Source organism: Lepus europaeus, chromosome 7, assembly GCF_033115175.1.
Source record: "Lepus europaeus isolate LE1 chromosome 7, mLepTim1.pri, whole genome shotgun sequence".
NCBI classification, from domain to species: Eukaryota; Metazoa; Chordata; class Mammalia; order Lagomorpha; family Leporidae; genus Lepus; species Lepus europaeus.
Window position 1 is genome coordinate 113,359,834 of NC_084833.1, and position 27,552 is coordinate 113,387,385.

The 27,552-nt window shown below is 44.6% G+C and overlaps 3 protein-coding genes across 3 annotated transcripts in view; 2 read left to right on the forward strand and 1 right to left on the reverse strand.

The window, feature by feature from the left end:
• Positions 1-2,224: 2,224 nt before the first annotated feature.
• PANX3 (pannexin 3) lies at positions 2,225-8,132 on the forward strand. The gene is made up of 4 exons (XM_062198443.1): positions 2,225-2,405; positions 3,938-4,080; positions 5,759-5,973; positions 7,401-8,132. The coding sequence occupies exons 1-4, from the start codon at positions 2,225-2,227 to the stop codon at positions 8,038-8,040; spliced, it is 1,179 nt and encodes a 392-aa protein (XP_062054427.1). The 3' UTR covers positions 8,041-8,132.
• A 3,429-nt stretch (positions 8,133-11,561) lies between these two features.
• Positions 11,562-21,600, forward strand: TBRG1 (transforming growth factor beta regulator 1). The gene is made up of 9 exons (XM_062197246.1): positions 11,562-11,915; positions 13,455-13,525; positions 14,175-14,407; positions 15,259-15,395; positions 15,682-15,828; positions 19,153-19,250; positions 19,482-19,592; positions 20,385-20,527; positions 21,108-21,600. Exons 1-9 carry the CDS (start codon positions 11,766-11,768, stop codon positions 21,251-21,253), a joined length of 1,236 nt encoding a protein of 411 aa, XP_062053230.1. The 5' UTR covers positions 11,562-11,765; the 3' UTR covers positions 21,254-21,600.
• A 3,155-nt stretch (positions 21,601-24,755) lies between these two features.
• The window catches only part of SIAE (sialic acid acetylesterase), a 39,504-nt gene continuing 36,707 nt past the window's right edge, over positions 24,756-27,552 (reverse strand). Inside the window, exon 10 of the mRNA XM_062197247.1 lies at positions 24,756-27,271. Coding sequence (XP_062053231.1) covers positions 27,050-27,271 — 222 coding nt within the window. The 3' untranslated portion in view covers positions 24,756-27,049. The remainder of the gene's footprint in view (positions 27,272-27,552) is intronic.

Here is a 27,552-nt window from a genome sequence, read left to right on the forward strand (position 1 = left end):
CATTCCTTTGTAATCATAAGCTCTACTCTACCACCAATGGCTCTACTCCCAACCTGTGTGTACTGATGGTCCTCTTCCCCACTTAATGCTGTATAATTGTTCAAACCTGGTAAATGCCACTCTTAGGATCATTGGTTACTATCCTCACTCTGTCTTTTATGACCTTGTCTAAATATGATCAGAGTCGGTAAACTTGGAAGGCTTCCATAGCCTTGGCAACTCATGACGACAGCCTAGGGTGGTTAATGGTGCCATAAACTAGAGTGTCAATTTGTTGGGTCAACAACAGGAGCCACTGTGCACTTGCTCCTCATGTGGGATCTCTGTCCTTAATGTGCTGTACATTTTGATTTAATGCTATAACTAGTACTCAAACAGTATGTTTCACTTTGTGTTTCTATGTTGGTGCAAACAGTTGTAATCTTTATACTAAATTGATCTTCTGTATATAAAGAGAATTGAAAATGAATCTTGATGCAAATGGAAAGGGAGAGGGAGCGGGAGTGGGGAGGGTTGCGGGTGGGAGGGAAGTTATGGGAGGGGGAAGCCATTGTAATCCATAAGCTGTACACTGGAAATTTATATTCATTAAATAAAAGTTTAAAAAAAAAATCGTGTCACACAGTGGCAGGGAGCTTGATGGAAAACAGAGCAACCAGGACACCAACCGACTCTCCAATATGGGATGCTGGCATCCGAGGCAGCACCTTAATTCACTAAGCCACAATACCAGCCCCTCTGCATTTATTAACTGGAATTTTGTTATTTAAGAAAAAGAACTACTGGGGTTGGCACTGTGGTGTAGTAGGTTAAGCCTCTGCCAATATCCCGTATGGGTGCCAGTCTATGTCCTGGCTGCTCCACTTCTGATCCAGCTCTCTGCTAGTGGTCAGGGGGGACAGCAGAGGATGGCCCAAGTGCTTGGACCCTTGTACTTGAGTGGGAGACCTGGAGGAGGCTCCTGGCTCCTGGCTTTGGATCGGCCCAGTTCTGGCTGTTGTGGCCACTTGGGGAGTGAACCAGAGGATAGAAGACTCTCTCTCTCTGTCTCTAACTCTGCCTCTCAAATGAATAAATAAATCTTTTAAAAAAATTGTGTCACTTCCCAGTGCTGTGGCCTAGTGGCGCTGGCATCCCATGTGGCACCAGTTCAAGTCCTGACTGCTCCACTTCCAATCCAGCTCCCTGCTAATGCACCTGGGAAAGCAGCAGAAGATGGCCCAAGTGCTTGAGCCCCTGTACCCATTCGGGAGACCCGGAAGAAGCTCGTGGCTCCTGGTTTCAGATCAGCATAGCTCCAGCTGTTGAGGCCAATTGAAGAGTGAACAAGTGGATAGAAGAGACTCCCCCTCCCTCCCTCTCTCTCCCTCTCTCTCTCTCTCTCTGTCTCTCTTCTCTCTGTGTAACTCTTTCAAATAAATAAATAATTTTTTTAAAAAATAAAAATAACAATAAGCACTACCAGATCTTCAGGAGAGGATGGGTCCCTTTTTCCTCTACTCAACACCACCATACACATAAACACACACCCACACACACACCCACACACAATCACACACACACATAAACCCCGCCCAACCCCCATCTTTCCAAAGAGCCAAGGGAACTAAAAAGAAACTGGATGTTGTAAATTTGTGGAAATTTTTGGAAAAAGACCAGAATCAGGTACCCAACACAGAGCAGTTTCTGGAAATAAGCCTGGGACCAGAACAGAGCTCATCGCTGGAACAAAGACTACTCTGTAGGGGTAGCTATGCCAGCTGAGTCCTTGGGCTCCAGTCCTACCCCAAACCATAAAATGAGGGCCTTCAACACGCTGAAGCAATCCCCACCCAAATTCCACACCAATTACATGGGGAGGCCTAGCTCCACAGCCCTCCTTCTCTCCACTGCCCTGCTGAAAATACTTTATTAATGAGAGGACAGGATAAAGCCACACGCTCCGAGACAATCCAGAGACAGCAATCTGGCACCAGCCGCAGGTGAGTACTGACCCTCCTCCAAAGAGGACCCAATAAAGACCAGGCCTCCCTCTAATTACCGGGAAGCCTGTCTGAGGGCTGCAGCCGCTATTTAGAGAACCATCAGCTCCTCCTAGCACAGACATCCACGAGGTTGGGCTGCAGCGCTGCCTGCTCAGAGCCTGCCGGGTGAAGCTGCCTTCTCCTCACTCTGCTCTCCCAGGACCGCCTGCCGCCTCCGCTCCCCTGAGCCCAGCAGCACCATGTCGCTCGCACACACAGCTGCAGAGTACATGCTCTCGGACGCCCTGCTGCCCGACCGCAGGGGACCCCGCCTCAAAGGACTGCACCTTGAACTGCCCCTGGACCGGATGGTCAAGTTCATAGCTGTGGGCTTCCCCTTGCTGCTGATGTCCCTGGCATTTGCCCAGGAGTTCACTTCTGGTAAGTTGCTTCCCGGACCAGTGCGTGAGAGAGACCCCCACTTCCTTTCCCTCTTTGCACAGGCTCTGAAGTCAGCTCCCACATCACATATGTAGGCTTCAGGAGTTTGGGCTGTGCGAGATCACCCAACAGGCAGACGATGCATGAGTTTGCAAGGTAGCAGCAGAGCAGAGAGGCAGCAAAAAGCCTTAGAAGTCATCTCTGGAACTTCGTAATTTTTAAAAATATTCGATGCTGTTTCATTTTCCATATATTTTATGTCATTTCAATAATTAAACTTTTATTTTGGTTTTCATATGGATGAGAGAGGTTGGGGCCCTGTAAACTCAGGACCTCAGATCTCTCCACACTACCAACATGTCTCTCATTTTCTCTGAGTCCTTTTCCTACCCCTACCTCCAGAGTTACTGATTGGAGAACACACAACAAGTACTAGACCAAGCCTGGCACATCTGAGGCAGTAGATATTAGCATGCACAAGTATTGAGTCTTCTAGGTGCTGGGTTAACTTAGCAAATCCACCATCTCTATCAAACAGAATGTGGACCTCCTGAGAACTGAGACTTCTGGCTTTCTTTCCTGGCTGTGCCATTAGCTGACCACATTTCCCAGTGAGATATGCCAACCTCCCACTGCCGTCTTCATCCCTCCACAAGAGGGGAAGATTTGGTTTCTTTTCTTTTTTTTTTTTTTTTTTTTTTTAATTTTTGACAGGCAGAATGGACAGTGAGAGAGAGAGACAGAGAGAAAGGTCTTCCTTTGCCGTTGGTTCACCCTCCAATGGCCGCCGCGGCAGGCACACTGCGGCCGGCGCACCGCGCTGATACGAAGGCAGGAGCCAGGTGCTTCTCCTAGTCTCCCATGGGGTGCAGGGCCCAAGCACTTGGGCCATCCTCCACTGCCCTCCCGGGCCATAGCAGAGAGCTGGCCTGGAAGAGGGGCAACCGGGACAGAATCCGGCACCCCAACCGGGACTAGAACCCGGGGTGCCAGCGCTGCAAGGCGGAGGATTGAGCCGCGGCACCAGCAAAGATTTGGTTTCCAGCTCAGCATCTTTCCATAGAATGAAAGAGAAATAAAAAGCCAGGGAGTCTACTGCAATCCCACTTTCCTTCCAGCACTTTCTCCTGATTTGGGTTCAGAAGTCCAGGCAATTAATCCTCTGCATTTTAGAGCTTAAAGATGCCAGCTCACAGCAAATTAGAGGAGGGCAAAAGTCCCCACTTCCTGCCTAACTGGGAACCCAGGGATGAGATGAGAGAAAAGAACAGCAGACCTAAAAGGCTAAGTCAGTGCATTTTTGGCAAGCCTGGAACTAACAGAGGGGTGCTGTCCTGCCATGCCTCATCCCACTCTGACATAACTGTGTCCCCTGACCCCACAGTAAACAGCCTGGGGAGAAGACAGTGCCCACCAGACACACAGAGAAGAGTTGTGGAGGGAATGGCTAGGAAACTCTTAGATGATAGCCCTCTGCGTTCCCACTCCTCCATGCCAACTCAGAGCTGCCTTAACACTGTGTTCTGCTCCAGGGTCTCCGATCAGCTGCTTCCCTCCTAGTAACTTCAGTGTTCTCCAGGCTACCTATGTGGACAATTCCTGTTGGGACTCACTGGTTCACCATGAACAGGATGAGCCTGGCCAGTTCAAGACGAAATCTCTTTGGCCACACAAGGTAAAGCAGAGACTGTAACAGGCCTGCTTCATGGCTGAGTGGAGGGTGACAGAACTGAGTCATTACATTCCCTCTCAGCTCTCCCCCTCCCTCCTGCTACCCCATTTATTTGGGTCACTGACTTTCATATTTCAGGCATTCTTCAAAGGCCTGGTGATCTTACGTTGCCTGCTTTTATGCATTTGGAAACTTTGTGCCTATGGGTGAGGCTTGTTGAGTTTCCAGCATTTCAGTGCTCTTGTCTCTCTTCCTGTTCTCTCTGACCTTGGAGGATTTATATTCATATAAATAATTATCCTGTATTGTCAGCCTGATGGGAGTTTTGGAGGGAGTAGTGGTAATAGATACGTTCAATTCACAATGTTTAATCTGTATCATCTCACAATTCCAGAGGTCAGAAATCTAAGATCAAAGTGTCATTAGGGTTGGTTGCTCTGGGTGCTATGAGGGAATGATCTCTTGGGTCCATTCCTTTGGCTTGCAGACATGTCACCTTCAGTGTTCTCTCTGTGTGCATATCTAACACTCCATTGAAGCTTTTTGTTAAGGACACCAGTTACAATAGGTTAGGGGCCACCATATTGCAGTATGATCTCATTTTAAATTAATTACATCTGCAATGACCCTATTTCCAATTTCTCAATGAGATGCTCAGGATTAGGATTTCAACATACAAACTTGGGGATTTGGGAAGAGGGGGGAGCACACATTTCAGTCCCTTATCTCAAGTGGCTAACAAGGTAGTTGAGGAGACAAGGCTCATGTAATCCCTGAAAGTCAGTTTCTACAGCTGCATACCTGACATATAGCGTCTGATGATATAGTTTGGCATTATCAAGAATCCACTGTACACTGGAGAAGTCAGGGGAAGCTACATGAAAGACAAGGGATTTTCCCATAGGATTGCCATAGCCACTGTTGGTCAGTAACCCAACATAGTTACTCAAAACACATTTGGTGTAAGGAAAAGGAGCTTCCTTTCTCTTTCTCTCTTTCTTTCTCTCTCTCTCTCTCTCTCTCTCCACTCCACTCCACCAACCCAGACTTCCACCAGGACTCTAGACAGATCCTGAATAAAAAAAAAAAAAAAAATGGTTCTTGATGGATGTGGGAAGCAGGAAAACCCACTATCCCTTCTCTACTTCACAATATTCATCCCAGTCAGTAGACAGCCTCGGGTCCCACAGGCAGTAGCCCATTCCACACAGTGCTTTCCCTTCCTAGGGCAAGAACTGGGGAGAGACTGGCGCCGCGGCTCAATAGGCTAATCCTCTGCCTTGCGGCGCCAGCACACCAGGTTCTAGTCCCAGTCAGGGCGCCGGATTCTGTCCTGGTTGCCCCGCTTCCAGGCCAGCTCTCTGCTATGGCCCGGGAGTGCAGTGGAGGATGGCCCAAATGCTTGGGCCCTGCACCCCATGGGAGACCAGGAGAAGAACCTGGCTCCTGCCTTCGTATCAGCGCGGTGCGCCGGCCGCGGCAGCCATTAGAGGGTGAACCAATGGCAAAGGAAGACCTTTCTCTCTGTCTCTCTCTCTCTCTCACTATCCACTATGCCTGTCAAAAAAAAAAAAAAAAAAAAAAAAGAACTGGGGAGAGGATAGTACCTCACTAACAGCTGTCACTCAGGGTCCAACATCTTGTGCTCCCTCCTCAGTGGACTCTGACTCTTGCCCTGCAGGCCCTCCCCTATTCCCTGCTGGCTCTGGCCATGGCCATGTACCTGCCAGTGCTGCTGTGGCAGTATGCAGCTGCACCCGCCCTCAGCTCAGATCTGCTGTTCATCATCAGCGAACTGGACAAATCCTACAATCGCTCCATCCGCCTAGTGCAGCACATGTTGAAGATCCGGCAGGAGAGCTCCGACCCCCACGTTTTCTGGGATGAGCTGGAGAAGTGAGTTTTCTCTTCTTCATTTTTCTGAAGGACTTGGTCAAGCGTTAAAATGATGTCCTTGCATAGTAATCTTTAAGTTATCTTCTAAACCCTCCCTTTTAAGAGTGCAAAGTGCTTAGCACATCATCTCATGAGCTTCCTGTCATTTCTGTAAAGGGAGAAGAGAACAGACTCTGCCTGTAACTTGCAGATGAACGCACTAAGCCACAAAGGGATTCATCTCTCTATAATCTCTCTAAAATCACTCTCATGCACTATTCTCCTGCTCGGAAATCTTAAGTAGCTCCCCTCATGCCTACCAAAAGTACTCAAATTCTCCCAAATATTTGTCCAAGGCACTCAACACAGTTCCTTTTTCAAACTTCTACCAGCTGACAAAACTTTCCACTCGACCTAAGCAGTTTCCTCCTCTTCCCCTAAATAAATCATTTATTTATTTATTTAATCATTCTTTCATCTGAGTACCAGGCACTGTGTTGAGTGCTATGTGGGGAGGAATAGGAGGTGAAAGAGAAAAACCTATCCATGTGGGGCTTATATTCTATTGATGGAAAACAGGCAACAAGTAAGCAGACCACTAAGTAAAATATGTGTTAGGAAATAAGTGACAGGAAGAAAAGAAAAAGCAAAGCAGGGTGAAGGGGCTCAGGAAAGCTGGAGGGATAGACTTCATTTTAAATAGGGAGCCCAGGGTAGACCGCACCAAATGGATAGTTAAGAGTCGCTGTGTAGACAAACCTACTCTATCCTTTGAAAAAAGTCCCTCTCGAACTTTTGAAGCTCAACTTTAAACCCAAGTTCCCTGTAACTGTTTCTGAACACTTCAGCCCACACTGCTACCCTCCTAGCTTTTGCATCAGTGATATATACTATTACTATCTATATTACTATCAAATATATTTATTATATATACTAATATATCTATTATGTTGGCATGTCTTATCTGTCCCTTCTCAACAGGCAGACTTCAAGTCCCCTCAAAGCACAGACATACTTACTTGCACCTGAACACCACAGCTCTCAATAAATACTTGTTAGCACATTTATTTGTATAAATGAATAAATTTGCACAAAGCTGATACAAAGAGTACAACAGCCAAGAACCTAATGCATTTTAAAGCCCCATTGCAGAATGGTTTTCATAAGCCTATTGCCTCCTAAGGATCCTACCTCAGTTTGGAGATTTAGTCTACCTTGTTGGGAAGAAATCTAGTGTAACCATTCATCAATTGCTGCTCATTAATATACCTGGAGGATCAGGATATAGTCACACATGTCTTTTGCAGGATGTAAGGTTATACTCTGGGAAGGTAGATTTTCATGTGAGCCAAGGATGCCATGTTGCATACATACTTACCCACAGGACTCTCTTGGGGTATGGTTCTAAACAGTTTTTCTAACTTTGCCTCCTTTCTTCCCCTGCCCAGGGCCCGCAAAGAACGATACTTTGAATTCCCCTTGCTAGAGCGGTACCTGGCATGCAAGCAGCGCTCACATTCACTAGTGGCAACCTACCTCCTGAGGAACGCCCTCTTGCTCCTCTTCACCTCAGCCATTTATCTGTACCTTGGCCACTTCCACCTGGATGTCTTCTTCCAAGAAGAATTCAGCTGCTCCATCAAGACAGGGCTGCTAAGCGATGAGACCCATGTCCCCAATCTCATCACATGCAGGCTGACCTCCCTGTCCATTTTCCAGATTGTCAGCCTCTCCATTGTAGCAATATACACCTTATTGGTTCCAGTGATAATATACAACCTCACACGGCTATGTCGGTGGGACAAACGACTCCTATCCATCTATGAGATGCTCCCAGCTTTTGATCTCCTCAGCAGGAAAATGCTGGGATGCCCAATCAATGACCTCAATGTAATCCTTCTTTTCCTCCGAGCCAATATCTCTGAACTCATCTCCTTCAGCTGGTTGAATGTCTTATGTGTATTGAAGGACACAACCAACCAGAAGCACAATATTGACACAGTGGTCGATTTCATGACTTTATTGGCTGGCTTAGAACCCTCAAAACCTAAACATCTCACCCACCAGACATGTGATGAACACCCATAGTGAAGAAGTCATAGAGCAAGGAATTTTTTGGAAAGTAAGTCTCCTCGTTCCTTATATGCCACAGTACCAACACACAAAAATACCTACTTTGGAATGGCTAAGCTTGAATTCAGCTGAATCCTATATCATGTATCACATTATCTAAAGATAATAAGATATAATCAAGACATGGAAATATATGTGAAAGGTAGAGGTGAAGAGTCAGAAAACTAAAAATTAGATCTAGTACACTCTTGGAAGGTAGTAAACATAAATAAATCTAGACATTCTACAAGTAAAAGAAGATTCTAAAGACTATTTCTGAAGACAGGTTCTTCTCACTATATTTACTCTATGGGCCTTCTAGAATGCATACTTTGGTTTATCCCAAAGAGCAAATAGAGCAACATGTAAGAGATTAATAAAGATGTGAAACCCCTGGAAACCCTTTGGTGTGACCTAAAATCCTAGGAATTTGTGCAGCTTGCTTTGTGGAAGTCTCAAACTTGCCTAGGCCCCCTATGCTCCTCAAAGTGCACTGGGAGCTAATGATGGTTTCAATTTGTAATCTGCTCTTGGGATTTAAGGACAGAGTATAATAAGGTCAGTGGCACTCATCAACTATGCGTGGAGCTTTGAGGTACCTAGATGTACATTTCAACATCTAAACTAGAGACTCATTTCACCAAGGGCTGAGGTTATGGTCTGTGGACTCCTTGACAACTTTTAATAGTCCAGGTAAGCTTTTAGTACTCTAGAGGATACTGTATCTTCATTTATAGCCAATCACTAAATAGCAAATATTTTGAAGTAAACACCATCAATAGTGAAGTGCTATTCAGCATCTTCTCTCTCACCTCTGACTCACCACCCCCATCTCTTATACCTCTCATTCCTATGCATGGATTTAATAGAACTTTGATCTCACTCCAAAGGCCCCGCTCAGCCCATAATACCATGCATGCTCTCATTTTACATTTCCTTTTAGAGCTACACATTATGTATTTCTTGTGAAAATTTGTGCATAGGACCTTTAGATGCCTCTTCATATAGGCAAGTAGAAAAATTATGTTGCTTCTGACAAATTCAGAATGTGTCACCTAAACAATAAGATGACTGATGTATAGACATTCATCAATGACTTCCTATCATCATTGCATACATACTCAACTCCTTAGCAGATACACAAGACCTTTCATGATCCAAACCATGTCATCCCATGCCATGACTACTTCAGTCTCTCGTCTGGCTTCTCTACACACACCTGTTTTGCTCTAATCAATTACTTGTAGTTCCCATGTTTCTCATGACGCTGATCCTTTGAATATGTTGTTTCCAAGATGCCTCCTCTATACTTCACCAGGCCAACATCTACCTCTCCTTCAGGTCTTCCTAGGAATATTTCCTTAAAGAAGACATTACTATCTCCTCCCTCCTGTCTTAACTGGGAGCTGCCAGATCAAACAAAATCTACCTCTAAATAAAAGTACTACATTGTATTAACACTATTAATTTATTTGTCTATATTTCCCTCCTAGACACCCTAAAGGCTGTGTCACAACAGGCACTAAATAAATGTCCTTCTGACAAACAAGTGACTCAATTGGTTGCTCAACAGCATCACGTTCTTTGGAGCATCATATTTGTTGGAGCACACAACCTAGCCTTTTTCCTATTGAGAAAAAGCTTTGTGCACAAAGCAACTGACCAAAAAATCAAGCAATGTGGAAATAATTATGCAAAATATAATACAGCCATAACCAGAATGTTAGCCATTCATTTAAAATCATGTTTACAGAGAAGTCTTTAACACTGTTAAATGACTATAATAATGGTAAATGAACAAAAATATATTCTCCAGGACCTAACCTACATTGAAAATATTAAACAGGTATACTAACAGATTCAAAGTAGTGCTTGCCAAGTAAACCACTACGGATTTTTTTAAATGCACTTTGTATTGTATGTCCTGAATTTCTAAAACTTGCAAGCAATGTTATAGAAAGTTAAAAAATGTTTCTAATGAAGAAGAAACGGTAAACATTTCATGCAAATTCCATTAAACTAACCACATTGGCCAGAGTAGCCTGCAAAATAAGACAAAAAGCACTTCCCTTCCCACTAGATATGACACATGCACATGAAAATCAATGATTCAAATTAGCTCAGACTCCAAAGTCTACAAGGACAACATATAGCTGGACAACAAATACACTGAGTAATTAGCAAATAAGATTTGGAGGAGGAGGGGAAGAGAAGGAAGGGGAGGGGGTCATCTTCCTATTACAGGGACCATTTAGATTCCAAGGTAAAGTGTTAGTCTATGTTATCAAAGACGTTAGTGTGGGTATTCTGTGAGCTGAAAATAATCCTGGCTATTTCCAGAAATGAATCTATGTGGTTATCTTCAGCATGTTTGCAAATGCAAACTTGACATCCTAAAGAATAGCACTATTAAAAGGTCCGACAAGCACAACTTACATATGAATGGTCATAAAAGGACTTCCAGAAGCATTCTCTGTGTAGTAAAACCATCTTAGAGAGTGCCTGTAATTTCAGAAATAAAGTACCTGAGACATCAATTCTATACCAATCTTTTGACTTCTGCTTGCTATCTTTTCTCCAGTAACTCAATGAATTTAATCTAACTATGTAACATTTTCCTGAATACCCATATACAACTTAGGAAATCTACACTTTTTAATATATAATGTATATTTTGTATCAGAGAACTTTGCAATTTAAAAATCCCATTTGCCTCCATTAAAGAGTACGAATATATTCAGTTTGAGAAGAAAAAAACAGGTGTGAATAAGAGGCTCAATCAACTAGTTAGTGGCACCAGCAAGAATGCAAGCAAGCCTTAAGCAACGGGCATTTACCAATACTCCATTCTCAAGATTTGCCCATCCTCCTCATTTGGTGATTTTAAGTAGCTTTGGTTATAAAGTTGGAACACACACACACACACACACTTTTGGTTTCCTTGGGCACACCTTTCGTTAAAACTGCCCTGCTAAATTTTCTAGCTAGAATCTACACTTTGAGAACGACAAGGCCTTTGTTCACTGTTCACTTTGTTCACTGTTGTAGTCCCAGCTCCTAGGAAGATCTTAGCATAAAAGCGTATGCGAAGTCGCACAATCAACCGTCGGAAGCCAAGAGACCAGCAGACCCCCAACACCTGCGTGCTGCAAACACAGGTTTTGGGACACAGCGGCCAGGGGGGGCGCGAAGCAGAACTTGGCGTCGGAAAGACTAGCTTGTCCTCGCTTCAGCTCAGCAACCGCAGGCAGCGAAGCACACGGACGCACGAATTAAACCTGGCGCTTCCGGCCGCCGCCCGCATTCCCTCTCCCCGACCCGAACTCAACCCCGCCCCATCCCCTCCCCCAGACCCGAACTCAACCCCGCCCCATCCCCTCTCCTCCTCCCGAGCTCAGGCCCGACCCACCCTCCCCAAGGCGAGCACTAAGAACTCGCGGCCCAGACCCAACAAGAACGGCCCCGGAACTTACACGCAGCCGGCGCCTTACGTCACTTCCGGGCAGCGCCGGCGTCCCAAGCAGACGCGGAAGTGCTGGGAAGTGCGGGTAGCCGGGTCCGTTGGTGGACCCCTGTCGGGGGCTTTCCACCTTAAAAACTCTTGGAGCGCTAGATTGCTAGAGGCCCGATTCTGCCAGCCGCTGTTCGACCCCGGAGCCGATGCTGGCCGCGGTCCGGAGGCCCCATAGCGGGGCCGGACCATGAGCCTGCCGGGCGGCCTTGCCTCCTCGCCGCGGGCCCCTCTGCAGCCCAGCAAGGCCAGGATGAAAAAGCTGCCGAAGAAGAGCCAGAACGAGAAGTACCGCCTGAAGTACCTGCGGCTGCGCAAAGCGGCCAAGGCCACCGTGTTTGTGAGTCTGATGTCGCTCCGCCTCGACACTCCCTCCCAAAGTCTTCCCCCAACCCCAGAGCGACAGTATGAGTATAGCTAGCTTTCCAGTAAATGTTCCTACTTGTTAGCTTTGTGTCCTGGGACAGACTGTGTCATCTTTCTGGTCCTGTTTCCTCGTCTGTAAATAAAACTGCCTTGCAGAGTTCACGAAAGATAACATGAGAACAGGAAAGTGCGTGGTACCCGGCAGTGTGTGCCAATAAATTTTAGTCATTGTTACCGCTTCTGCAGAATTCTTAGAAATGCACCGGTAGTTGTGGAGATAATCCGGAGAGTTAAGCACTGTTTTTCAAATGAGAACACAGAAGCCCGTAGAGACAGGAATTTGCTGGAGGGCGCTGTGTCCGAACCCTGATTTCAACTTGGGCCCCCAGATTCCAGCTTATCACTCCCAGCACATGGCCTATTTCCCAAGCACCCCACATCCTTAAAACTTACCTTGCCTAAACAGGTACATGAACATTTCCGTCTCTCCTCCTTGCAACCTCTTGACCCTCCCATGTGTTTGTTCCTTTCTGAGTTTATTGAATGCAGGGTTTGCCAGCTGTTGCTCTGAGTTACACCATTCAGGCTTGCTCACGCTTACTCCAGTGCTTGGAAGCTGAGGTGCAGTCCACAAATCCCGTCCCGCATCTGAACCAACCGTTTACTGCTTTCTACCAAAAACTTGAACATCTCAGCGTTTGGGGAAAGACTTAGGAGTTGGAATATTCATTCCAGAAACATCTATTCAGTATGTGCCATGAGCTGGGAAAAAAATAAGAAAAGTAGAATTGAGAGAACCTGACATCTGAATAACCAGTCCCTTTTTTTTTTTTTTTTTTTTGCCCTATATGTCAAAGGAACCTAAAGCTTGGAGTCTGTGTTACCAAAAGGGTCTTGGTTCCTTGAAGTACGTAAAGGTTTTGTGAAGGAAAGGCATGTTGTTTTGAACACTGGGAGGTTGAGGTTCCACCTGTGGAGCTTCCAGATTGAAGCATCCCTTTCGGGATATGTACTTTAAGAATTTTACACATAAAATGTGATTTTACTAATCCAAGTTTTCTCTCCCAGGTTCTTATTATATGGAAGTCAAGGCCCTTGGGGATGGACACACCCTAGAGTGATAGTATTGAATTTAAGAATCTGTAGGTTTAAGCAGTATACCCTTTATTTCTGCCACAGATTACCCCAATCACGGTGACCATACATCTTAGTTTGCCCAAGACAATCGTGGTTTTCCATACTGTTCTGGCATAATAAGCATTGATATTGCCCCCTTTTAACTCAGAGGTGCCCCAAATTAGATAATAAATTATATAATTACCCTGCCCATAGTGGAATCTAGCTACCTTTATTACCTTTAGGTTTACTTGCAGCTTGCCTGCAAGGTAAAATAGCTCATTCAGTTTACTCAGCAATACAGAGTTTTTTGGTTTGAAATATAAATCTTCTTCCCAATATAATGCTTTGATCTTTTATTCATTTTATGTGATGATGTTCAAAATTTTTCTTAAAGGAAAATGCTGCTATTTGTGATGAAATCGCTCGTCTTGAGGAAAAATTTCTTAAAGCAAAAGAGGAAAGAAGGTGAGCTGGCTTTATTTTGTGCTCAGATTCACATTTTTGGTGATTGATAGAGTATTATTACTCTGGGGGTTTTTCTCCAATGTGATTTCTGTGAATTGCACAGCCCCTTGGCCGCGTGATCAAATACAGAAAAATTTACAGCCTTTAATATTGGTTCCTACACAGCCAAGTTATTTTGGACCACGATGATGAGACAGCTGCTCTAATCATCTTTCTAAGACCAAGCCCTGTCACACGTCTAATGAGGAATCCTATTATAACTCCCCAATTACAAAAGCCAAAGGATGAAAGAAACTGCCTTTAATTCAGTGGATATTTATTCAGAGTGTATCACTCTGTGCAAAGTACAGTGGGCTTATGTACACCTGTAATTTATGATATAAGCCCTTTAGAAACTTAACACCTTCCATTATCAAGGTAGAGAAACCCTCCAGATGCAAGACAGAAAAGCTGCAATCATTCTCCTTGGCTTCTTAAAGTAATGCTGACTCTCTGGGGCTTCATTAATCCCAGGGTCCAATAAGAATCTTATTTTTGCAAGTGTAATAATCTTTGCTTCTAATTCTGCTTTTTTCTCCACTATTTGAGTAAAATACGGAATTGAGATAAAACTGCTCACTACTCTGCTCCCTTTCTTTTCTGACCTCAGGTACTTGCTAAAGAAGCTCCTCCAGCTTCAGGCGCTAACTGAAGGGGAAGTGCAGGCTGCAGCGCCTTCCCACAGCTCCAGTCTGCCCCTGACTTATGGTGTGGCCAGCTCTGTGGGAACTATACAGGGAGCTGGGCCCATTTCTGGGCCCAGCACTGGGGCTGAGGAACCTTTTGGGAAGAAATCCAAGAAGGATAAAAAAGAAAAAGGCAAAGAAAACAACAAACTGGAAGGTACTTTGGGAGATACTAGTTGTCACGTAGCTGAGCTACCCAATAATGACAAAGACCTGGTACTAACTGGTAAATACATGGCCATAGTTAGACTCAAAGTCTCATCTGGTCCTTATGGAACCCTACTAGCCCTTGAGAAGCAAGTGTCTTACTGGACCTGGCCAGCAGATAGACCTCCTCTTCCCCCAGCTCACTGGATTGCTCTCGGATCAGTCTTTCCTAGAGGAAAATGGACTAAGTGGCCCCTTGAGCACACTGTTGACTTGGGAAATTTCTGACATTTTACAGATGAATTAAAAGACCTTAAAAAGTATAAAGCTTATAACTGTTAAGTGCCAGTATTTAGATTGGTTACAACCCAGTGGGTGAGACAGAAACCCTATGTGCCCATTCAGTGAGTACACATGGACTCCAGCTTAACAATGGTTCAGCTTGGGATTTTTCAACTTTACCATAGTGCAAAAGTGATGCACATTCAGTGACACCATACTTTGAATTTTTAATTTTAGTCTTGTCTTGGGCTGATGTTATATGGTGTTATACTGTTTTAGGACTCTGGGCAACAGCAGCAAATGCAGCTCCCACTCAGACACCCAATCACCCAATCGCTGACACTCTACATTCTGCTGTGTTCTGTGTTAAGCTATGGTGTTCATGGGCTAGGTGTAATAAATGCCTTTTCTACCTACAGTATTTTCAACTTACGACACGTTTATGTAGCTGTAACCCCACTGTGAATAAGGAGCATCTGTATAAAGTCAGGGTGGGCTTAGCATTCACATTTGAATTCTTCTCTTCCCCCTCACCATTGGGAAGGGCCTAAGGTGGGTGACCCCAGATTTGCGTTTCAGTTCTGAAGAAAACATCCAAGAGAAAGAAAATGGAGGGAGGTGCTCGCAAGCTGGTTCAGCCCATTGCCCTGGATCCCTCAGGACGGCCTGTGTTCCCCATCGGACTAGGGGGTCTAACAGTATATAGCCTGGGGGAGGTGAGTGAGACCAACCATATAGAGAGAGGAAAATCGGAAAAATCCGGGACTGGGACTGAGCCTTCCTTCCCTATTCCTGTTAGCAGCAGCTCCTTGCTGATCCATACCAACCCCAGACAATCCTACAAAACCGGGTCACTTTTCTCTGCTGCACAGCATGTGCTCTTTCTCTATGTGAGTTGACTCCTCCTTCTCAGACCTAAGTGGTTACAGAGGCCACCACTATAAACTGGACTTGTGAATTCTTGAGTGACCTCAACCCCAGGTTGGGGGAATCTTTTTATAGATCATCACCGACCGACCTGGCTTCCATGATGAGAGTGCCATCTACCCTGTGGGCTACTGCAGTACTCGAGTCTATGCCAGCATGAAGTGCCCAGACCAAAAGTGTCTGTACACCTGTCAGATCAAGGATGGTGGGGCGCAGCCTCAGGTACCCACTGTAAAAGTGGCCTTTTTTTTCTTTTCTTTTCCTTGAGAACCTTCTCTGTTCTAGGCACTTAATATGTATTACCTGTTCTAACACACTATAAAGTTGATAATTCATAATCATCATTTGGGTAGCCCCAAGATACAGAAAGGTGACTGGCCGTCAGTCACACCTGTACTGGGATGTGAGTCTGTATCTGATTTTCAAATTGATGCCCTTTCCCTTGAATCATTATTGTGACATTGTATTGTGACAGTGGGAAGCCTGATCCAGCCTGCTTATGTGAGGCAGAGGCCCAATACAAGGAAGGTTATGATACTCTGCCATTTCAGACTTGACCAAAGTGGGAGGTAGCAAAGAAGCTGCATATTGGCTTTAGCTGTCATATTCTTAAGAACCTGGAAGACTTGGTTCCTAGTCTTCCTAAATACCTTTATTCATCCTTTTTGTTTTTTAATACTTATTTATTTTGAAAGCACTGCAAAGAGGGAGGAGAGATCTTCCATCCACTGGTTCAATCCCCAGATGACCACAACAGCCAGGGTTGGGCCAGGCCAAAGCCAGGAGAGATGGCAGGGTCCCAAATACTTGGGCCATTTTCCACTGCTTTTCCCAGGCCACTAGCAGGGATCTGGGTCAGAAGTGAAGCAGCCAAGACATGAACCAGCTCCCATATGGGATGCCAGTGTTGAAGGTGGCAGCTTTATCCACTACATCACAACACCATCCCCGGTTCATTCTCTTCAGTGCTCAGGTTCAAGGCAGTTCATTTTCCCCAACTATCACTTCTTGATTACTGGGAAAAAGATAGAACATTTTTGGAGTTCCAAACTTCAGTAACTGATGAATTTCCAGATCACTAGGAAATTGAGTTGAAGAGAGTGGAGGCAAAATGAGTAACCTTTAAACAGAAGCTGCAAGAAACCTGAGCCTCACTGACATTTGCAGATAATATTGTGCCATTCCTGTCAGAGCACTGTTAGAGCTAAGAGTTCAAATGACTGGCCATGCACTGGTTCTTACAGAAAATGTTCTGGCTGAAAAGACTCACTATCATGGCGGCGTACCCTAATTTATAACAAACTTCCCAATGCATTGCAAATCTAATCAAAATCCTGACAGTTAAGATGCCCTTGTCTGATATTGTAGTGCCTGTGTTTGAGACCTGGCTCTGGCTCCCAATTCTAGCTTCCTGCTAATACAGACCCTGAGACACAGCAAGTGATGGCTCAAGTAGTTTGGGTGCCTGCCACCTACATGGGAGACCCGGACTAAGTTCTTGGCTGCAAACTGGCCCAGCCCCAGCAATTGCTGACATCTGGGGAGTGAACCAGCTAGCAGATGGGTGCATATGTTTTCCCCCCCATCAATTATCTGTGTCTGTCTATCTATCTGTGTGTGTGTGTGTGTGTCTTCCTCACAAATTTTTTTTAAAAATCAAATTTTAATGGAAATTGACAAGCTGATTCTTAATTTCTTCTGAAGGACAAAAGTGCTAAACATTTTTTGGAAAGAAGAATCTGGAGCTTTTAGTTTTCTTTCTTAACTCATCAACCTAACTAGACATTTTTAAGTTTGTGAGCCAGGCATCTGTTATGCTAAATACGTGTAATACTGGACTCTGTTTCATTTATGTGTTTGTGTCAGTGTGACTTTTAAGTGCTTCAGATTTATGGAATTTTTAAAGATATATTTATTTATTTATTTGAAAGGCAGAGTTACACAGAGAGAGGAAAAGACAGAGAGAAAGAGACAGATCTTCCATTCATTGGTTTACTCCCCAAATAGTCGTAGTGCTTAGGGCTGGGCCAGGCTGAAGCCAGGAGGCTGGACCTCCATCCTACTCTCCCATGTTGGTGGCAGGAGCCCAAGTACTCAAGCCACATTCCACTGCTTTCCCAGGCGTATTAGCAGGGAGCTGGGTCAGAAGTGGAGCAGCCAGGACTCCAACTGGTGCCACAACACCAGCATCTAGAATGTTTTATTAGACCAAAAAATATTTTGGAAAATGCAGACAGGCTTTTTATAATCTTAGGGTGAAAATATTTCTCATGTCTTGAGCAAGACATGAGACATAAAATCCCTACAGGAAAGTAGCCCTTGTTTTGTAGAGACCCACCTGCATCCTTCTTCAGCCATCTTAGCAACTAGGATCACCCCACAATGGCCAGTGTGCCGGCGCCGCAGGCGGAGGATTAGCCTCTTGAGCCGCAGCGCCAGCCCAAACTGCAAATTTCTCTAGGAAACAGACTACCTAGAAATATTCTGGGTCAAAGATATACATATTAAGATTGTGATACTGCCAAAAAGCCCTCCAAAAACTTTTTCCAATTTTCACCAACTCTAGCCAACACTGGCTATTATCAATCTCTGATAGTAATTTTGTCTATGGGCAAAATAAAATCTAATTTTTATTTTCTTTGCATTTCCCTCATTACTAGTGAGGTTTGCTCTCATCAAACACCTGCACAGTTTCTGTGGAATGCCTGTTTTATTGGTTGCTTTTTATCTTATTCTATTGGAGTACTACTTTAGCTGGCTAATAATCCCATGGTATCTTTCTTGTTTTGTGTTTAAATGTCAACTATGATTACATTTTGTCATTTACAAGTGTTTAGATTTTAAAGTCAAATCTGTTTTGAGAGCAGAGGGAGATGAGGATAGTATACAAATGGAAGGATGGTATGAGCACACTTGTGCGGCGCCGGCACCCCGGGTTCTAGTCCCGATTGGGGTGCCGGATTCTGTCCCAGTTGCTCCTCTTGCAGTCCAGCTTTCTGCTGTGGCCCAGGAGTGCAGTGGAGGATGGCCCAAGTCCTTCGGCCCTGCACCCGCATGGGAGACCAGGAGAAGCACCTGGCTCCTGGCTTCGGATCAGCATGGTGCGCCGGCCGCAGCGGCCATTGAGGGGTGAACCAACGGAATAGGAAGACCTTTCTCTCTGTCTGTCTCTCTCTCACTGTCCACTCTGCCTGTCCAAAAAAAAAAAGAAAGAAATTTGCAGTTTGAAAAACGAGTAGCATATAATAATGTAGATGGCATTTGTTTTTAAAATATCATTCTATTTGTACTTGAGGATATAAGTAAATAGATAGGAAAGGGTCTGGAAAGCAGTCAGCCAAATGTAGAATTCAGTCAGTGGACTTTCTCTGTTTCCTTGGATTTGTTGGCATTTCTAACAGCACTGTAGGAATGATTTGCTCCCATTTCCTAGTGTGGTATACATCAACTTCAAGTTCTAGCATGCAGAAATACCTTAACAGGAGTAAAATAGCTCTGCTTCTCCCTCCTTCAGGATTGATCTGATTGTTCCTTTATCTTTCTCAGTTTGAAATTGTCCCTGAAGATGACCCCCAAAATGCCATCGTCGGTCTTTCTGCAGATGCTTGTCATGCAGAACTGCTCCAGACCATAAGTGCTACTCTGTAAGTTGACCAGCAGCTTGAAGACAAGCTAAAAGGATCACTGTTGGTATGGTGAGACCTTTTCTCTTGCCTTTAATGAGTGGAGAGCCCTTATTTTGTAGAGACCACGTGCATCCTTCTTCAGACATCTTAGCAACTAGAGTCTCCAACTTAGAAAGCTTGTCATGTATGTTCATACTATCCTCATCTCCCTCTGTGCTCTCAAACTAAAATTCTCCCTCTTTTATTTAGGGGGAAACTAATGCCTAAACTGCTTCCATCTGGAGCTGACTTTTTTGGGTTTTCTCATCCAACCATCCACAACCTGATCCAGAGTTGTCCAGGAGCTCGAAAATGTATCAAGTAAGTGTGGTGAAGACCATTTCCTTTGAGAGAAACTCAGTGATCAGCAGAGCAGGGACCTGACACTGGCAGTACTCCATTGTTCATTCATGTGTTTATTGAGCTTCTGTGTCCAAGGCATGCTTGCTTCTCTACCGTTGTTCTTGATAGTAGCCCCCTTAGCCTCCTGGACAGGGAAGCAGGAATCATGACCTCACTGTACATACCTCACTGTATCAGGTTGAGTAGCCCTTTTTTGAATGAAATGCTTGGGCCCACAGTGTTTCAGATTTCATATCTTTTTGGATTTGGGAATATTTGTGTATTTATCATGAAGGTAACTTGGGGATGGGACCCAGGCCAAAACATGAAATTCAATTATGTTTTGTATATGCCTCATCTACATAGCTCAAAGATAACTTTTATAGAATATTTTTATCTGTGTTTTGAGTGCAGTTCACCACATGAAGTCAAGTGTGGGATTTTCTAGTTGTGGTGTCATATTGATGCTCAGTAAGTTTTGGATTTTGGAGCATTCTGGATTTTGGATTATCAGATTGGGAATGCGCAACCTTTATAATTTTCTGTGTATATCATGACAGCAAAAGGGTTGAGAAGTATAGCAAAATAATGTGTCACTACCGAGACCTATCCACTGGCTTTTAGTTTTTATTGTTTGTAGCTAATATTTTTAGGTATATATGGGAGAGATTTGAAGAAAAAAGTACCCAAACCCTTTATAGGAAGAAAGGGTTATAAGGGCTATCAGACAACTGAGTAATCATTAAAGAATGATTCCCTTTGATCGTACAGTTACCAGTGGGTGAAATTTGATGTGTGCAAACCTGGAGATGAGCAACTACCACTGGGGCTGCCAGAGAACAACGCAGCTATGAGCTTTGAAGCCTTTCAGAGACAGATGTTTGATGAAGATCATAATGATCCCGTTCTGCCAGGTATCTTAACTTTACCTTTCTGCTTTGAAAATTGCCCATCTCCCGCTCTTCACACATGGCTGAATACCTTAACTCTCTGGGCAATAAATGATACAAGCTTTCACTGATCCAGTTGTGGATGAGTGTGGAGTCTGAGAGGACCTTATCCTACCAGCTTCTCAGATTACTCACAGAAGTCACAGTGAGTGCCTGTCATTATAGCAAGGCAGGGTACCCAAGAAACTAGGGTGTCTCACCATAACCTAAGTGGAGAATGGAGTTTCAAGTGAAGTCACAGGGCATAGGTAGTAGATTTGGCCCTGCCCACGTTCCATGGATTCCCTCTCACATATGGGTGCAGTGGTCATGGGTTGTCAGTGACGTCATAAAGGGTAATGTAGCAGGCAAGTTGTTTAGTCAGTTTCAGCCACTGTTTTCTTGTAAGAGAGAGTACCTGCCTTCCCTTACCAAACGTGGGCACAGTTGGCCTGGCAGGTGCACATGTGTTAAGGAACGGAAAGGACATACGGGTCTGACCAGAACAGAACTGTCTCCTGCAAGTCCCAGACAGCAGTGGAACTTAAGGAATTGTTTTTTCCAGGAACCTTGGACCTCCCAGAGCTTCAGCCTGCAGTCTTTGTTTCTCCTTACCAGCCCGAGTTCCTGACACCCGAGTCCTTGGTAGATGCACAGCTGCAGGGCTTGAATTCTCCACCACATTGCAGCCCAATTCCATCTTCAGACTGAATGAGAAGGGACAAGATATACATCATTTTCATCATGGTGGATCTTTTCAGTTAACAAAACTTACAATATATGGAAGAAAGCGGTTAATTCAGGAGATACTTCTTCGTGGAGTTCTCGTGGTGACTGTGGACCCTGGGAAAATCTAAAGCTGCTTTATTTTTAGTAATAAATTTCTCTTGACAACTCTGCTTCTTTTCATCTTAAAATCAGGATATAATCTTTTTGGCTTAGCTGCCTAGAGTAAACTTTAGTCCTTTATAAAATAGAGTGAGAGAATCATCATGGTCCATTCGGGCTGCTATTAAAAAATACCATAGTTCAGTGGGTTATAAACAATAGAAATTTATTTTTCAGGCCGGCGCCGCGGCTCACTAGGCTAATCCTCCGCCTTGCGGCGCCGGCACACCGGGTTCTAGTCCCGGTCAGGGCACCGATCCTGTCCCGGTTGCCCCTCTTCCAGGCCAGCTCTCTGCTGTGGCTAGGGAGTGCAGTGGAGGATGGCCCAAGTCCTTGGGCCCTGCACCCCATGGGAGACCAGGAGAAGCACCTGGCTCCTGCCATCGGAACAGCGCGGTGCGCCGGCCGCAGCGCGCTACCGCGGCGGCCATTGGAGGGTGAACCAACGGCAAAAAGGAAGACCTTTCTCTCTGTCTCTCTCTCTCACTGTCCACTCTGCCTGTCAAAAAAAAAAAAAAGTTAAAAAAAAAAAAAGAAATTTATTTTTCACAGTTCCAGGGGCCAGAAGTCCAGGTTCAGTGTGCCAGCAGACTGAGTGGTCAGGGCTTCCTACTTCGTAGACACTGCCTTCTTGCTGTTAACATCACAGGGTGCAGGGGGAGAGGGAGCTCTCTCTGGTCACTTTTATAAAGAACACTAATCCTACTCATGAGGGCTCTGCCCCTGAGACCTAGTTACCTCTCACAGCTCCCATCTCCAGATATCCTCACGCTGTGGGTATTTAACTTAGGAGTCGTTGAAGGAGTAGAAACGGAGTCTGTAGCAACTACAGACTCAGGACAGAGATAGTAAGATTCTGACAACCTTCTGCTGATTCTGATCCCAGTTCAAAAGTATCAATTCCCCCAGCCCCTCAGCCTAAGCTGCTGCTGTATTTTCCTGTGGGTATCATGAAAATCAAATCCTTTAGCTCAAGCTGGAAAGTCCTGTCCAGGGTACACTGTTCACCTTTTTCCTCAGTTTGCACATCCTTCAAGGGGATCTAGGTTCCTTAAACCCTTTATACATCCCCTTGGTACCTCACTGGAGAATGTGCTTTCAGCTCAGTCCATTGAAATGGTCTGATGATACAAATTCAGACATGATTGGAGATTAACTCCCATCCTCCATAACAGACTCAGCCATATCATTTCATTAGCCATGGAGTTACTATTGAATTTTTTAGACTCTGCTTATAGCATTAAGGTGGAGGTGTATTGCCTCATCTAATCACAGTCAGTGTAACTCCACACTACCTTACTGGATGCCCTAGGTCCCCAGAAACAAGAGACACAAGGTTGGCTGGAATAACAGGAGACAAAAAAATAAGAAGTTCAAGAATGGGGACAGGGTAGTGAGAATGAAATGGTTGATGTGCAAACACTGGTAAGAATAGCATCTTAATGGTGATAAATCCAGCCAACAGAGGGAAAGGATATTAGCAGTGTTAGAGCACAGTGCATTGGCCACAATGAACTGCTGGCATTGCTTTAATGACTTTATTATAATCTTTTTATATGCTTGTATAAATCCTACAGTGTAAAAGAAAAACAATAAAGTTGGGCTAAAAGCCAACCGAGGGTGGGAAGGGGATTATGCAAAGCTGTGAATGTCTTAGTGTTTTAACTGTGTTCCCTACATCAGTTGCTTGAGCATATTGGCACTCACACAGAAATGATAAGTGCTTTTTTTTTTTTTTTTTTTTTTTTGACAGGCAGAGTGGACAGTAGAGAAAGACAGAGAGAAAGGTCTTCCTTTTGCCGTTGGTTCACCCTCCAATGGCCGCCGCGGTAGGCGCGCTGCGGCCGGTGCACCGCGCTGTTCCGATGGCAGGAGCCAGGTGCTTATCCTGGTCTCCCATGGGGTGCAGGGCCCAAGCACTTGGGCCATCCTCCACTGCACTCCCTGGCCACAGCAGAGAGCTGGCCTGGAAGAGGAGCAACCGGGACAGAATCCAATGCCCCGACCGGGACTAGAACCCGGTGTGCCGGCGCCGCAAGGCGGAGGATTAGCCTAGTGAGCCGTGGCGCCGGCCTATGATAAGTGCTTTTATCATATAACAAATAGCTTCCCATCTTATCACGACTTTAGTAAAACATATTTAGAAAAAGCCTCATGTAGAAGTTAAATTTTTAAATAAATTGGTGTAAGTTTCCTCAAGTTGTTTTTCAGACTGCAAATCTCGTTAGTTATTCATAAACTTAAGGAGTCAAGACTTAACACCTTTTAAAACCAAATAAGGGGTCAGCGCTATGGCATAATGGGTAAAGCCACTGCCAGTATTGCTGGCATCCCATATGGACGCCGGTTGGTGTCCTGGTTGCTCCATTTCCAATTCAGCTCTCTGCTTGTGGCCTGGGAAAGCATAGATGGCCCAAGTCCTTGGGCTCCTGCATGCATGTGGGAGGCCTGGAAGAAGCTCCTGGCTCCTGGCTTCGGATCAGCACAGCTCCGGCCTTTGCAGCCAATTGGGGAGTGAACCAGTGGCTGGAAAACCTCTCTGCCTCTGCCACTCCTTCTCTGTGTGTAACTCCAACTTTCAAATAAATAAATAAATCTTTAAAAAAAAATAGATAAGGGGCTGGCGCTGTGGTGTAGCAGGTAAAGCCACCACCTGTAATGCCTGCATCCCATATGGCCACCGGTTTGAGACTCAGCTGTTCCACTTCCAATCCAGCTCTCTGCTGTGGCCTGGGAAAGCAGTAGAAGATGGCCCAAGTCCTTGGGCCCCTGCACCAGCGTGGGAGATCCAGAAGAAACTCCTGGCTCCTGGCTTCAGATTGGTGTAGCTCTGGCTAGTGCGGCCAGTTGGGGAGTGAACCAGTGGATGGAAGACCTCTCTCTCTCTCTCTACCGCTCCTTCTCTCTCTGTGTAACTCTGACTTTCAAATAAATAAATAAATCTTTAAAAAAAAATTAGAACATGTTGGAATGCATCAAAAGGTTGAAGCTGATCTGAATTACAGTGTGTATGTCAATATAAACATCACATGCACACCTACACATATATAGTGATACACAAAATAATGTGAAATATTTTTTCTGTGGGTCATGGTTTTTAAAAACTGTCATGACAGACACTGCCTTAAGTATAACTTTCATCTAACAAATTGAAAGGATTTTAGTTTGACAGTTGATGTCAATGAGGGTGAGAGGAGAAAGGGACTTTGAATGTGTTGGCAGGAATGTATACTGTTAAATCTTTGGGAGGGTTAAGCTGTAGGTATCTTTAAATATATGCATTCATTAAGCTGCTCAGAAATAACTGGATAAGTGTGGTATAATGTTTGCATGTAACAGTCTCACAACTTAATTGTGGAAATTTGTAACAAAAAACAAATGAAGAACCAACATACCCATCAATAGGATACTGGTTAAATAAGGTGTGGGACTTTCCACAAGCAAAACACTAAATCTATATTCTATTTACATAGGAAATTTTAGATAAAATAGACAAAAAGGTACAAAGCAACATACTATAGTATAGAAAATTATATAACCCAAAGCAATCGACTTCCAAAAGTGATTCTGGTTAATTTGTGGGTGATTTTTTTTTTTACTTGCCTATATTTTTCTTTAGTGTCCAGCTCTGGTACAGTGATTATAAATTTCATTTTCAGTTCCAAGTTCTTTTCATTTGAAGAAATACACTGAATTCCCATAGTTTTTTACATTATTGAATCACTAAATAAATTTACACATGGCTTTGTTAATGTTATCCACTATCTAACTGAATTCTTTTCACTGAGTGTGCTTGGAGGGGTGGGGGTTAAAGGAGCCTGGCTTAGAGTTCTTGACTACTTCTAGCTGCCTTCAAAGTGAACAGCCCATGGGCAAGGCTGAGTGGACAGAGGAATTTACTTTTTCTCAGGAGTCCGTTACTAGGTTTGTGGTTCCCTGGGGCCAGATGGGTGCATGATCAAAGTGTGGGCCTTGAAAGCTCATTGCTAGGAAGTCTTCAGAGGAGCCAATGATCCTTGCAGAGTACATCACTTCTGGAGGGGGCGTTTTTGTTCTACCTTGGCACTGAAGAAGCTATTTCTGTTGTTCAGAGATACACCAGAACCCCTTGGAAGATATACAGAGAGAGTGATATTGCCTTAGTTATCATTTTTCACATTACAAGAGTGAAAGCAAACCACAGATTACAGTCTTTCATTTTTCCCATGCTTCAAAGACAAATATATATTCATCACTAATTATAATACTTTTATTTCCAACTTCCTTTTGAAAAGATTTATTTATTTGAAAGAGAGAGATCAATCTTCTGTCTGCTGGTTCACTCCCCAAGTGGCCACAATGGCCAGAGCTGTGCCAGGAAAAAGCAAGAAGCCTGAAACTCCATTCAGGTCTCAGATGTGCACGCAGGGGCTCAGGTGCTTATCTATTTGAAAGGCAGAGTTACAGAGGCAGAGAGGTCTTCCATCCACTGGTTCACTCCCCAATTGGCTGCAATGGCTGGAGCTGCGCCAATCCGAAGCCAGGAGCCAGGAGCTTCTTCCGGGTCTCCCATGCAGGGCGCAGGGGTCCAAGGACTTGGGCCATCTTCTACTGCTTTCCCAGGCCATAGCAGAGAGCTGGATTGGAAGTGGAGCAGCCGGGTCTCGAACAGGTGCCCATATGGGATGCTGGCACTGCAGAGGGTGCTTTACCTGCTATGGCACAGTGCTGGCCCTGTGGCTTTACTTTCAGCTTTGTATTTTTCTTCCATCTGGATTACCCTTAAATCATTTACCTTTAAAGACTCACAGGTTCCTATTTGACTGTAAACGACCCCTTTGCCTCAGTTATCTCTACTTCCATGTTGGCCTAAGCCCATGATTCCACCACCCCTCCTGCTATTGGTAGCCTGAGTGCCTGCACTTGGCTCCTACCACCTGGTGCCTTCTCTGTTCCTTCAGACAGCCCCTCAGCACCTCCCAAAATGCCTGCACAGGGCTCTGGCTTGTTTGCTTTAAACATTTACGTTATCACTATTGAGACTAAAGGAACAGAAATGGTTTTGGATTGAAGAAAATCAAAAATAAGTCTGCAATTATCTGAAAAACTGTCATATAGTAGGGAAATTTCACAGGAGGAAGATTTCAGCTCCACATTAGGAAAAAATGTTAGGAAGTTTAAAATGGAAACTTCATACAGAGGTTCAGTAACAACTCGTCAGAGGTTCTGGAAAGAAAACAAACACTAGCTGGCCTCTATGGCCTTTAAAAATCTCTTCCAACCCTGAGATTCCACACTTCTGGAAGAAAACGGGCATAAATGTTAGACATTTCACTTCCAGTAATATAAGGGAAGTGAATGACATTGAGATCCAGTTTGTTTGTAGTTCAATACAGACTCTTAGACTAACTAGGGCACAAAAGCATCTCAGATTGCCTACCAGCCCAGGCTCATCTCAGCATAGAAGCAGCCACAGAACAACCCAGCTCATTGCCAGTTTAAAGCTATTCGATGAGGTTTTCTATTAATTTCCTTTAAAAGCAACAATGTCATTGTCTGAACTGCATGCCAAAAATCTAAAGGACCCACCCTTATCTCCAAGCTCTGATCACACTGCATCTATCCTTGGGCAACCTTGTTCTAACGTCCATTAATGAAAGCAATGAAGGGAGGCGCCGGCAGGGTACTGCTGGGGTGGTAAATGGGACACTGCTTATATTCACAAGGCCACGTGTCCCAGGCATAGCGAACAGCAGCCACGGAGTCACGACAAGGTTTGGTGTTCAGGGTCAGAGTCCGGGTGGAAAACGTGCTCATGGGAGCTGGAAGCCACTTGCATTGATGGTTACTGCAACATGAGATCTGATAAAGAGAGTCAGAAAACAAGGACGGTCAGCTCAGAGGCTGCTCTTTTAGACACACTGGAAGGGAGGGAAGGACCCTCCCAAGGACTCATTTACCTGGGACAAACCTGACTCCAGGTTGATAATGTGATTAGACAAATGAATAATATGAATAAATAGAACACTAACGTACTGGTGGGGGGGCACAGGAAGCACAGTCATAGAGCATTGAGGGAAGGCTCCCCAACACTTTCCCAGTGACCCCTCCTACTAAAGGGTGAACAAAGCTGCCCCTGCTGC

Excerpts from the sequence above, each read along its gene's own strand:
- PANX3 (XM_062198443.1), top strand. The coding sequence starts at position 2,225 with ATGTCGCTCGCACACACAGCTGCAGAGTACATGCTCTCGGACGCCCTG. Across the intron at positions 2,406-3,937 it reads TGCCCAGGAGTTCACTTCTG|GGTCTCCGATCAGCTGCTTC; the intron begins GTAAGTTGCTTC and ends GTTCTGCTCCAG. Across the intron at positions 4,081-5,758 it reads AATCTCTTTGGCCACACAAG|GCCCTCCCCTATTCCCTGCT; the intron begins GTAAAGCAGAGA and ends CTTGCCCTGCAG.
- TBRG1 (XM_062197246.1), top strand. The coding sequence starts at position 11,766 with ATGAGCCTGCCGGGCGGCCTTGCCTCCTCGCCGCGGGCCCCTCTGCAG. Across the intron at positions 15,396-15,681 it reads CAGTATATAGCCTGGGGGAG|ATCATCACCGACCGACCTGG; the intron begins GTGAGTGAGACC and ends ATCTTTTTATAG. Across the intron at positions 19,251-19,481 it reads CAGACCATAAGTGCTACTCT|GGGGAAACTAATGCCTAAAC; the intron begins GTAAGTTGACCA and ends TCTTTTATTTAG.